This window comes from Macaca nemestrina, chromosome 4, assembly GCF_043159975.1.
Source record: "Macaca nemestrina isolate mMacNem1 chromosome 4, mMacNem.hap1, whole genome shotgun sequence".
In the NCBI taxonomy this organism is placed as follows: Eukaryota; Metazoa; Chordata; class Mammalia; order Primates; family Cercopithecidae; genus Macaca; species Macaca nemestrina.
In genome coordinates this window covers 10,200,327-10,213,760 of record NC_092128.1, presented here as the reverse complement: position 1 = coordinate 10,213,760, position 13,434 = coordinate 10,200,327, and the positions used below count along the sequence as shown (strand labels likewise).

General features: G+C 40.4%; 1 protein-coding gene across 6 annotated transcripts in view; it reads left to right on the top strand.

Annotated features, from left to right (window-relative positions):
* The window catches only part of LOC105474844 (cullin 1), a 104,980-nt gene that overhangs the window by 63,105 nt on the left and 28,441 nt on the right, over nt 1-13,434 (top strand). For all 6 annotated transcript variants that reach the window (XM_011729649.3, XM_011729651.2, XM_011729650.3 and 3 more), the window contains exons 7-9: nt 35-198; nt 6,336-6,498; nt 7,389-7,519. In XM_011729649.3, the coding sequence (XP_011727951.1) occupies nt 35-198; nt 6,336-6,498; nt 7,389-7,519 (458 nt within the window). The remainder of the gene's footprint in view (nt 1-34; nt 199-6,335; nt 6,499-7,388; nt 7,520-13,434) is intronic.

Sequence of the window (13,434 nt, the reverse complement as noted above, 5' to 3'; positions counted from 1 at the left end):
GGGTAATTGAAATATAGCTCATATTCATTTCTAGTGGAATTGGGGCTGAATGAAGATGATGCATTTGCAAAGGGCCCTACGTTAACAGTGTATAAAGAATCCTTTGAATCTCAATTTTTGGCTGACACAGAGAGATTTTATACCAGAGAGAGTACTGAATTCTTGCAGCAGAACCCAGTTACTGAATATATGAAAAAGGTAAGCTTCAATATAGTACTTTAAGTAGACTTAAGTTAAAGTCATTGCTACTCAAGTGAGTTCTTTTTAGCATATACAGCTTTCTTTACAAGTCATTTGTTGGGCATTGTTTTTCTATAGTGTCTTCATCAGGTGCAAGTGCTTCTCCTAATTCTCCAAGGAGCTTCTGTAAATTAATTTGGTAATCATGACTAAGAGTTCTCCTTGCTGTTCTAAGGATATAACCATAATAGCTACATGACTTTTTTAACTGTTTATCCTAGAATGTGGATTTGTATATAATGGGCATAACAGTCACGTCAATGAGAAAATTTTAAGAAACAAATATTCTTAGATTTGCAAACTTGAAGCTTCTCCTTTTTTGCTTCTAAAATACCCCTAAGAATCTGTTACATAGCTTTCAGGATTATATTAGAGGAAAGGTTCCTCTGAAACCAGGATTTAAATTCTAATATGAGAGGATGGCTGTCCTCCCACTTCAACCTCCAGAAGTAATGGGATTAGAGGCATGAGCCGCCACACTCAGCTAATTGTTTTATTTTTGTAGAGATAGGTTGCCCAGGTTGGTCTCAAACTCGGGCTCAAGTGATCCTGCCACCTGGGCCTCCCAGATTACTGGGATTACAGATGTGAGTAACCATGGCCCGCTGATAATCAAGATCTAGTAGAATTACTATTCTTTGTTCTCTTTCTTAGAAATACAGATATCCTGGCCGGGCGCGGTGGCTCACGCCTGTAATCCCAGCACTTTGGGAGGCCGAGGCAGGTGGATCACCTGAGGTCAGGAGTTTGAGACCAGCCTGACCAAGGTGGTGAAACCCCGTTTCTACTAAAAATACAAAAAAATTTAGCCGGGCGTGGTGGCGCATGCCTGTAGTCCCAGCTATTCAGGAGGCTGAGGCAGGTGAATCACTTGAACCTGGGAGGCGGAGGTTGTAGTGAGCCGAGATTGTGCCACTGCCCTCCAGCCTGGATGACAGAGTGAGACTCCGTCTCAAAAAAAAAAAAAAAAAAAAAAAAAGAGGCCGGGCGCGGTGGCTCAAGCCTGTAATCCCAGCACTTTGGGAGGCCGAGACGGGCGGATCACGAGGTCAGGAGATCGAGACCATCCTGGCTAACACGGTGAAACCCCGTCTCTACTAAAAAATACAAAAAACTAGCCGGGCGCGGTGGCGGGCGCCTGTAGTCCCAGCTACTCGAGAGGCTGAGGCAGGAGAATGGCGTGAACCCAGGAGGCGGAGCTTGCAGTGAGCTGAGATCCGGCCACTGCACTCCAGCCTGGGCGGCAGAGCGAGACTCCGTCTCAAAAAAAAAAGAAATACAGACATCCTGGATTTAGACTCTAAGGAATGACATAGGTCTGGAGTCAGCAAACTTATCTTGTAAAGGGCTACATAGGAAATACTTTCGGCTTTGTGAGCTATGTGATCTCTTTTGCAGCTGTTCAACTCTGCCATTGCAGCACAAAGCAGCCAGTGGGATATGTACACCAATGAGTGTGGCCGGGTTCCAATAAAGCTTTATTTACAGAAAAAGGCAGGCAGGCCGAATTTGGCCTATGGGCTACGGTTTGCTGACCCTTGACCTAGCTGTACTAGGACAGTGGTCCCCAACCCTTTTGGCATCACGGACGGCGGTGGGGGGAAGAAGGGGGATGGTTTGGGGATGAAACTGTTCCATCTCAGATCAAAGGAGCACACAACGTAGATCCCTCACATGTGTAGTTCACAGCAGGGTTCGAGCTCCTATGAGAATCTAATGCTGCCCTGATCTGACGGGAGGCAGAGCTCAGGTGGTAATACTCACTCATCTGCTGGTCACCTCCTGTGGTGCGGCCCAGTTCTTAACAGGCCACAGAGCCATACTGGCCCCCAGCCCAGCATTTGAGGACCCTTATACTAGGAGATCTCCAGGAGTCTGGATCTTTGCAAGCCTGACACCTGCTTGCCCTTTATTCCCTGTTCACTTGGAGCATGAATGGACTGCGGAATCTCTTTTCCATAAACTGAGATAGAAAGTCAATTAAAAGCAACAGCTCCGCTCTAACCTCATAGAGAAAGTTCTGTCTGGTTTGTTTGTGGTGACCTGAATGTGTTTTCCTATAGGAGATAGTGGTTATAAATGGGCTTAGAAGTTTGAAGTTGAAAGTCCTTGACAAATTTCTGCTATCTCAAAGTTTAACAAAAACAGAACTATTCAGAGTATTATACTGGGAATATTAATAGTTCCTTGTGTATAATGGTGGGCTAAACTGACTTTTGTATGCTGATCTGGAACCTAACCAGCTCACCCAGAGTTTCAAACAACTGCCTAACAAATGAACTTTTGAAACATAATCTGTTTTGAATGTTAGCATTGCCTGTAATTTCATTGTTTAATATGACAGTGTTGTATTCCTAAACACTTCTCTTATTAAACTCTGCTGTATGTGCTGATTCTTTTAAAACCATGTCCCTAAAGACCTCTTATCCAGATGCACATCCATGACAGTGGTGCAAGCCTGTTCTTTTTATGGGTTTATTAGAGGATTGTGGTCATCTCCTTTGTCCACACTGATGAAGTAGTAGTGCTCTAGGGCAAGGAAACCAGTGTTTTAGGCTAGAACTACGGAAGCAGTCCCAGAACAGGTAAATCTGTTTTGAAAACCAGGCCTGACACCAAAGACAGTTGAGGAGCAAGGATTTCCAATGGCCTGGATGCGTCCAATCCAGCATGAGCCCTGCCTTCAAGGAAGCAGTGTGCTTCCTACATCCTGGTTCCCATACAGGGGATTCATTTCTAGAGGAGTTAAAGGTTTGGCCCAAATCCACCTGGATCACACCAAACACGACTTCCATCACATTCTGAAAGTTGATAATGCAGAGAGTCTATAAGCGTAAGATTGGAATTTGACCATGTAATTCTGCTCTCATCCTATAGCCTTGCATCTCAAACTGTGCTATGAGTCTAGTTTTAAATCCCCACCCTACCATTTATTAAGGGGGATTGGAATTTGACCATGTAATTCTGCTCTCATCCTATAGCCTTGCATCTCAAACTGTGCTATGAGTCTAGTTTTAAATCCCCACCCTACCATTTATTAAGGGGATAACCTTAATGCTTCTGTTCCTCAATTTCCTTATCTGTAAAATGTGAATAATAATAATAGGTAATAATGCGGATTAAGTGAGCTTTAGTATTTACAAATTTTAACATGAGGTATTTATTTGTTAAAAGGTGCTTAGAATGGTGTGTGGCAAAGAGCAAGGCTAATGTATTTGGTATTACAAATATATATCCCACAAAACCTCCAGTGTATGCCTGGGAGGATGCAAAACCACAGGATAAAGGGTGGCAAATCTTACTTAATAACTTAGGGAGCAATTATGTTGACATTACAGCAAACATTCTATCAGGAAATAGAACAACATTGAGATAAAACGTGACCCTTCAAGAAATACTCTGCAAATTCTAGCCAGTTGAGAGCAGTTCAGATTCCCTGGGTTTGTGTTCACTTTTCTCTATTAGGAGTGTTTTAGAGGAAACATCTGGAATATTTGGCTTGTCTTTCCAAGGATGGCTTTGAAGAGTGAACCATGTTAGTGTTTCTGAAAGATTTGACTGTCTCATACAATTGAGACTGATCTGAGCTACAGAATCTCTGTATGACTAAGATTTCTAATGTCAATTTTTAAAAACTTAAAAAAAATACCATACTTCATTAATGTGCTTATCTTTTTTGGGTTTTATTTTCCTTTTGTTTTTACTGAGAACAAATCCTCGTTGAATTAATAAAGACCATCTTTAATTACATATTTTATTTAGTCATTTGAATTTGACCTTGGTGTTCTAATACAACAGTCTGCCAAGTGCAGTGATGAGCAGGAGCCTCTTTGACTTGGAATCAATAGAGCACCTAAATGACTGTCCTTTCTGAAAGCTGATGACAATACCTACAGCCTTGGTTTCCTTGCCAATATATAAAATAAGCTAGTGTTGAGGCCCCTCGGCCATGAATGTTTCTGTAATCACCTAGGTACCTGTTCACTCTTCCTGCCCCTCAGCCCCTGCAGGAAGGGTCTGTAGACTAAGAGGTGGAAAGCTTTGCCTCTCAGAGGATGAATCAGCAATGGCATCAAAGCCTAATCTTTCATCTGGGAAGGGGTAAAAGTATGTTTTGCTGCCTGAGATGATTATGTTCTTCCAAGAAAGAGTTTTAACTTAAAACAGAAAAAGTGGTGCTGTTTGGTTTGCATGTTCTATATTCCACCAGCTTTAGGTTCTTGAGTTATCAGTGTTAGTGGAACATTAGATATGAAGCAGCATTTATTGTTTTAAAATAGCTTTATAATCAGAAAAACAAAATTACACATTAACTGTAGACTTTTTGGAAAATATAAATAACATAAACCTACAAGCCTGGGGCACTGTTGCTAATTATATAAACCACATTGGAATCATGGTATAGGTTTTTTGTATCTTGTTCACTAATGATTTGTTATTAGTAGTTGGTGTTTGTTTTAGTGGGTAATGATATTTCATTAACTGAACATACAATAACTCTGATTGGAAATGCAATAACTTCAAGCTTTTTTCTATTTCTTCACTTATGAGTTGCCTTCCTCATGTTTGTATTTGGAGGTACTCACTGCTTTGCTGGAGATCATTATATATTAAGAATATTGACCTTTTGATACATACTACAGATATTTTCCAAGTTTATTTTTCACATTTAGCTATTTAGAATGTGTAATAAGGTTCTGACTTAGGTGGTTTAAACAATTGTCCCATTATTATTAGTTCTTGATAGTACAAGTCCCACCCAATCATTTTTTCATTTTATGTTTTCTTGGCTCTTGAGTATTGATTCATTACCAGTTGAATTTTTCCAGATTTCTCCAAAATTATACTGAATTTGAAAATCTGGGCAAGGCACAGTAGCTGGACAGCCTATAATCCCAGAACTTTGGGAAGCCAAGGCAGGAGAATCGCTTGAAGCCAGGAGTTTGAGTCCAGCCTGAGCAACATAGTGAGACCTTGTCTCTAGAAAAAATTAAAAAGTTAGCCGGGTGTGGCGGCATGCACCTGTAGTCCCAGCTACAGAGGAGACTGAGGCAGGAGGATCACTTGAGCCCAGGAGTTTGAAGCTGCAGTGAGCTGTGATTGTGCCACTACACTCCAGCCTGGGAGACAGGGCCAAGATCCTGTCTCTGAAAATAATATATTTTTTTAAAAAAATCATTTTGGGGAGTATTGGCATTTTTATAATTCAAAATATAATTATCTTTATTCAGATCACCTGAATAATTTATTGAAATTTCTTCCTTGCTTTGATAATTTAGTAGTTTCTCTTTAAATTTTTGAAAAGTCTGATTTCTGATGATGATTTCCATGTAATCACTTCAGGGCTTATATTTGTGTGACTCTTGGCTTCAAGTAGTTTTTAATCTAAAGTAGCACATCTTAGTATCTGCACAGAAGATGCATTCATTTCTTAGAGTGGCAGAGACATTACCTCAAAAAGATGAAATACCACTGTCTGAGGGTTCAAATGGATGTAAAGACATTTGAACTGTTAATAGTGATGATGTTGTTAGGGCACTTAAAAAGGAAATTTGGAATGGAAATACATATTGCAGAGAAAATGGCAGACATTAGTGGCTGTTTAAATATGGTTGTTTACTGTAAAATCAAAGAACTTTCTCCTTTTTCTTTCTTTCTGTTTTTTGAGAGACAGAGTCTTGCTCTGTTGCCCAGGCTGAAATGCAGCAGCACGATCATAGCTCACTATATCCTTTAACTCCTAGGCTCAAGCCATCCTCCTGCTTCAGCCTCCTGAGTAGCTAGGAAGGACTACAGGTGCATGCCACACCTAGCTAATTTTTTTTTTTTTAGAGACAGGGTCACACTGTGTTGCCCAGGCTGATCTCAAAATCCTGGCCTCAAGCAATCCTCCTGCCTCAGCTACCCAAAATGCTGGGATTTCAGGTGTGAGCCATCATGCCCAGCCCTCCCTCATTTTCTTAATCGTAGTTTATTAGAGCTGGCATGTGAATTTAATTTGCCATTATTCAATTTCCTTTAATTTACATATTAAAGAATTGTAACAGTTATTTACCAATGAATCAAAACCATTCACTTGAATTAATTTTCTGCAGGCAGAGGCTCGTCTGCTTGAGGAACAACGAAGAGTTCAGGTTTACCTTCATGAAAGCACACAAGATGAATTAGCAAGGAAATGTGAACAAGTCCTCATCGAAAAACACTTGGAAATTTTCCACACAGAATTTCAGAATTTATTGGATGCTGACAAAAATGAAGGTGAGCCACAAGACTCATAAAACGTAGGTATTTATTATTATCTGCTGTTTTGATATTGCTTGAGATTCTAGACTCTCAAGTCAATGGTGTTACTTGCCCATGTCAGTCATTTTTAAAAAGATGCATGTGTTTGTACATCGTTATGTAGCGATTTCAGACTTCTGCAGAGCATTTTGGTTTGACTTGAGGGAAGAGTGTATTTAGAGTATGACTTGCTGCATACACTTTAGCATTAAATGATGCTACACTAAGTTTTTTCTTGACTGTTCTTCCTTTGAAAATTCTCTAAAATGAGGAGACCGTCATCTTATATTTCCCTTAACCACTCCCATGTTTTACCTGGGGCATGTTAGGAGCTCAATAAAGGGTTGAAGTTTGGGTTTTTCTTCTGTGGTCCTCACAAACTAACCATATGCTATATACATGTCTTAAATGAAGAATTTGGGAGACCTTTTCTTAACTCATTTGTTTTTATAGTTGAGATAGAAATCCATATTCTCCTTAAATACATTCATTATTTTTAAACAAATATTCGAGTGCCTGTTATGTGTCAGGCATAAATACTATTTCAATCTTGAGAATTTTAGGAAGCATTAGAGTTGTTTCTGATATATATATATATATATATATTTTTTGCTTATTCTTATGTTAGTGGTTTCTCATAGTAAGGAGGAAAATAAACTTACAATAACATAATTTCATTGTTACTTTTAGCAAAATGTACATATTCCAAATAGAGAATATTTGGTTATAATTAAATGCTATTTGTTATTAAAGTCTAAAAACATGGTTATTGCAGAGTATTTTTCATCTCAGTATAAATACATAATTAGTAGAGTGGATAGGCAAAGTTTGTTTCAGTGCATAAAAGGGGTTTCTTCCTCTTTCAGATTTGGGACGCATGTATAATCTTGTATCTAGAATCCAGGATGGCCTAGGAGAATTGAAAAAACTGTTGGAGACACACATTCATAATCAGGGTCTTGCAGCCATTGAAAAGTGTGGAGAAGCCGCTTTAAATGTAAGTAAGATTTCACTGAAAATCAGTCACGCTGATTATTTCCACATGTGAACTGCAAGCATGTGTTATGCATCTCTACTTCCAAATCTAAGTGGTAACATTTTCATTAGAACTCTGAGAACCTTGCTTTGGCTTTATTTTTTTTCTTTGAGGCGGAGTCTCGCTCTGTTGCCCAGGCTGGAGTGCAGTGGCGCCGTCTCGGCTCACTGCAAGCTTGGCCTCCTGGGTTCATGCCATTCTCCTGCCTCAGCCTCCCCAGTAGCTGGGACTATAGTCGCCCACCACCATGCCTGGATAATTTTTGTTTTTTTAGTAGAGACGGGGTTTCACCATGTTGGCCAGGCTGGTCTCGAACTGCAGACCTCAGGTGATTTGCCCGCCTTGGCCTCCCAAAGTGCTGGGATTACAGGCTTGAATCATTACACCTGGCCGAGAAGAAAAGCTTCTAAAACACATTGGTTCTTACATCTGAATGCAGAAAGCTTCTCTTGTTTTGACTTTATTGTGCATAATGATTAATTATTTTTGATAGCATTATCAAAAATAGTGTTTTTTTAATCCTTCCTTTTCTGTTCTCTTTGGAAGGCTTCTTTTCCATGTTTAATATTGGAGTTGCTGCTGGCACTCAGTCGCCTCTAGGAATTATTAAAGGGTTGAGTATAAAGCTTTCCTTCAGGGTTTTAAAAACAATTTTATGCTGACAATATGGGAGGGAACTGGCTTAGCCGTGGATTTTGTGAAAAAGATCTCTAGGTTTTAGTAAAAACTTCAGTATGGAGTCCTCAGTGTCGGCACATACAGTGTCTTTACCGTGTGGGGATTCCAGAGCCTGGCCAGGCTGCCTGCACTCGGATCTCAGCTCCACCATCGACGGCTGTCTGACCCTTGGCGAGTTACTTCTGTCCCTGTCATTTCATTTTATTTTTATTTTTTTTAAATAGAGTGATAATGCCTCTCTCATAGGATATTTGTGAGTAAATAAAACATGTAAAGTGCTTAAATCAGGGCACTAATTGCTCAGCAGTGATGACTGCTACATGTTCTTATGAGTACACGCAATTTTTTTAATTTAAAAAACTCATTTAAAAATTACCCTTCAGTTTTTATGACTTTATTTCCAAGCTAAATATTCCTTTAAAGGGCCTGATTCACACACACACACACACCCCTCACCCCCTGTGATTCAAAAGGGGCCAATTTGGTGAAGACATTTTTTCAGTAATAGAAGATGCCTTCCCAGTTGTTTATTCAGAACTCAATTTACCTATATGGGCAGCAGAGCCAAGTAAATTACTTGACTTTCCTTGAAATGAATTAAGTGGGAAGTCTGTTATTTCATCAGATAGATTAACGAAGCAGTTTTTGTTTTTTTCATGTAAATTGCTATATACTAGGTATGAGATTGGCCTTAGGGAACTCGTGTTCTATGTAAATATAGTTCGATTTAAAATAAACATGATAGCTGGGTGTAGTGGTGTGTACCTATAGTCCCAGCTACTCAGAAGCCTGAGGCAGGAGGGTCACTTGAGCCCAGGGGTTCGGGACCAGCCAGGGCAATGTAGTGAGACCCTGTCTCCTTTAAAAGGAAGAAAGGAAAAAAAAATAGGCGTTATAAATTACGTTTTCAGTTTTATAGGAAAGATGGGATATTAATTCTAATGTTCATCTTTTCCAAACCAAAGTAAGGTTCTAAATTGGAGAAGTAATCAACTATGATTCTTATGTCCCATTGTTTTCTTTCTTGGATACAATCAGCTGCCTGATATTCTGGGCACTGAATAAATGCTGTCCGATTGACTTTTTCAGTGGGAGTCTTGAATCTGACATTTACCTAACTCAACCAGTTAAAGCAAAAGTATATACCTTCTATGTAAAATCATTTCTCTATTTGAGGAAGCTTCATCTGTCAGCAATGACAACACAAATAAACTGTCTTTACCAGCAGTTACATTTTATGAGAAATCAAGCTTTTAAACAATGCTTGTACTACTTAAATCTAAGCCACTTATTAACCTGAATTTAAGAACCAAAACAAGATTTTCCCCCATGAAGAAGAGTTATGGCCGGGCGCGGTGGCTCAAGCCTGTAATCCCAGCACTTTGGGAGGCCGAGACGGGTGGATCACGAGGTCAGGAGATCGAGACCATCCTGGATAACACGGTGAAACCCCGTCTCTACTAAGAAATACAAAAAACTAGCCGGGCGAGGTGGCGGGCGCCTGTAGTCCCAGCTACTCGGGAGGCTGAGGCCGGAGAATGGCGTGAACCCGGGAGGCGGAGCTTGCAGTGAGCTGAGATCCGGCCACTGCACTCCAGCCTGGGCTACAGAGCGAGACTCCGTCTCAAAAAAAAAAAAAAAAAAAAAAAAAAAAAAAAAAAGAAGAGTTATAGCTCAGTAAACCCATGTTGCATCCACCTTCACTTGCAAAAGTCATATATTAGTTTTTTTAGTAAGTTACTGATTCTATTTATTGTTTACATAAGAACTGTTTCTACACTGAACTCATGAAACTCTGGGTTTTTTAATCGTTGTGCTTATGAAGTAAAATGTTCAGGAAAGCAAATACTTTTCCAATTTTCTGCAAAAGGAGTGTTTCTGAAATCCACTTTTATTCTTATTTGCAAACTTGCCATTGGCTCCTCCTGTTGGAATGTTGTCTGACTGGTGTGTGGGTTCCTCGTGCCCTTCCCTGCTCTGGGCTCACGCTTGCTACCTCCATTCTCCATCTCTGGGAAAGCCCACAGAATTGAAGCTCAGAGGGAGCGTGGGTGCCTAGGCCATAGCCTGGCACACAGTAGGTGCTTGATTACTTATTGTAAGAAAGAAACACAGCTGCTAAAAAACAAATACTTTTAAATAGGTTTTAGTTTTTATCATTTATGCGGTAAATGTAGAAGACAGATTATAACCCAAACCATAATTATTTTCAAAAACCCACTGATTATGAAAAATCAGGAGAAAAATAGGTTAGTAAAAGTTAGAATTATTGTACATGATTTTAAGTGGGATTTAATTACCTTGAGAACACAATTTTTAAAGTTTAAAAATTTTTGCCTAATTAAGTTGAATCATAGTGTACGAGAATCATTTGTAATTAGCATATTAAATGCCATAGAAGGCACTACGTAAGCGATTTTTTTAAGTGCAAAAAAGTGTAATATCAGTCCTGCGTCTTTCTCTGGACTAGAACACTATATATGTTACACTGAAGCTGTTATTGATGAAATAAACTCCTTTGAGAGGCCAAAAACAGTTTCTTATCTGGCTAGTCCTTTTATACCACTAATTTGGTTAGAAAACCGGTTTTACTGCTAATATCTGGCCTAGACTGAAATTCTTAGAGGTTTCCAGTTTATCATGTAAATCAAATATTTTTTGTGTTCGATGTTTTAGAACCTACTTATGAATTTTTCTTAAGGCATTTTGTTTTTTTCCTAGTTAAAACCAATTTAAAAATTAAAGGCTATTTCTGGAAAACTGGCTCAAAGGGAATTTCCCTCATGGCTTCTCCCTCTCGCCACCTAAAAGCTGGCAGCCCTCAGTGAAGTGAAACTGAAGGGAGAGCCCTCCCAACCTGGGCGTCGGCGGGCGGGGACTGTCCATCAGGATTCTGCTTTGTTTGGAAGCGTTCTCTCCAGTCTTCAGAGAGCCTCATGATCAAGGGCATTTGTGCTCAACTGATATGTGAGGCAATCAGCCTATTGCTCTGGGGCGCCAGGAGGACTTTGGGAACTTTGCACACAAATATTCAAGGATGGGATTTAAAACTGGTTGCAAGCTGAGCAAGGAATAGGAGAAATGGCTTGTTTAATAGGCAGGTGACCCCATGCATGATTGCTGGCCCAGGAACAGGTTGGGAATGTATCGAAAAATAATCTATATTAAAATATAGAAAGCGATGGCCCCCATCCACTTAGTGAGGCTTGAAGGGGAGCATCTTGAAAGCAGAGACCATTCCTTCCTGTGGTCATTTTACAAATAATTGAATGCCCACTGTGTGTGCCTGGCCCTGTGCTAGGCTCTTAATTTTTCTTAGTTGACCAAAGCAACTACAGTCTCCTACTTAGAATGGCTCACCTTAATGAGTTTTTTGACTTTAAAATGGCATAAAAGCAATAGGCATTTATGATACTCTCAATAAACTCATCATACATTGAAAATATTGTCACACACTGAGGTCCGGACGCAGTGGCTCACACCTGTAATCCCAGAATTTTGGGAGGCCAAGGCGGGCAGATCACCTGAGGTCAAGAGTTCAAGACCAGCCTGGCCAACATGGCGAAACCCCGTCTCTACTAAAAGTACAAAAATTAGCTGGGCGTGGTGGCGGGCATCTGTAATCCCAGCTACTCCAGAGGCTGAGGCAGGAGAATCATTTGAACCTGGGAAGCGGAGGTTGCAGTGAGCCAAGATTGCACTGCTGTACTCCAGCCTGGGCGACAGAGTGAGACTCTGTCTCAAAAAAAAAAAAAAAAAAAAACCACACATTCAGTATATGATGGGTTTATTGAAACATAATCCCAAATTGAGGAGTATTTTTAGCTGCATGATGTAGTCGGTGTTTCAACTCAAAGGGCAAACAAATTTTGCAGATCAAACCGAAATCGTCGTTTCATTTATTCAGCAAGCATTTAGGGCATTCCTGCAGTAGACGTGATGTCAAGAATTCTGAATTAGAATGCCTTGCCTTTGTCCTTGTCACATCTCCATGACCTCATCTGCCTAGTTTAGTGCCTACATTGCATGTCCATTTGAAACTCACCTCTTCATCCATTCCTTAGCACAGAGGTGGCAGCTGTGTAGCATGCATGAGTCACTCTGCCCTCATGCTTTGTTCATCGTAAGCATTAGTAATCTAATAGGGTATAATTTCCCACAGGGTCTGGATGTGGCCTCAGAATCCTTCTCAAAGCAGTAAGCAGCCGGCCTGTCTCGATAGCGAGCTGTCTCCTCCTCTGTCGTCTGGATGAGTCAGTGGAGCATGGGAATTCCTCCTCCCTTGGCTCTTACTGTTTTCTGTGCATTTTCTCTCCAGTCCCAAGGCTACCATCTTAATCTGGGCTTCATCTATCACTTCTCTTCCCAAATGGCCCCACACCTCTCCCATTCCCTTTTATCCCTCATGATAATTAGCAGTTTCATCTTTCAGAAATACCACTTAATACGTTTATAATTTTACTCTGCGTTCTTTTCATCCTTTGTTTTAAACAAAGCAGAATAAAGCCCTTCCTTGTGATAATATAAATCATATTATACTAAATGAAAATCCTCTAATTAGCCCACATTTTCATGAACCCCGTCTTCCAGTGAAACTATTATAATATCATTCCCCCACCCCGAAACCCTGGCTAATGTCTCTATTTGTAACACAGTCATTCTTACCTTCTGTTTGTCTTAGTCCTGCTTTTAAGGCCAGCTCAAATCCTCCCTTCTAGAAAGAGCTGACCTTAACTCTTCCATCCTAAACCCTGTTTGTAAAACTCTCATCACAAGTGTACATGTGTTTATAACTTCCTGTGCTTCCTGTCACTGCACCATAGGTTGTACAGCCCTTGAGAGCGAAGCTCACGCCTCATTACAGTTTTATGCTCTGCGGTTTCGGGCCTAGCCTCTTACCCAGCAAGGATCTGTGGATGGTAATGGTGAAGGGCATCTGCTACAGGGCTGCCGTCTCGGCTCCACGACTCTTGACCCCGCTGCGTGTGTCATCTCAGCTGGAGCTCACCATTGCATAAATTTGCCTCACTCTACCTTCCTAGTTTTTCTGTCTTCTCTTCTTAGACACAGTCCTTCTTTTTTCTACCTGTGAAATACCTATTTATCTCTCAACACCCAGCTGAAAAGTTTTCTCAATCACATTGGAATGGTAGCATCTCTCCCTCGAAATAATAGCACATTGGACTGTTGATGTGACA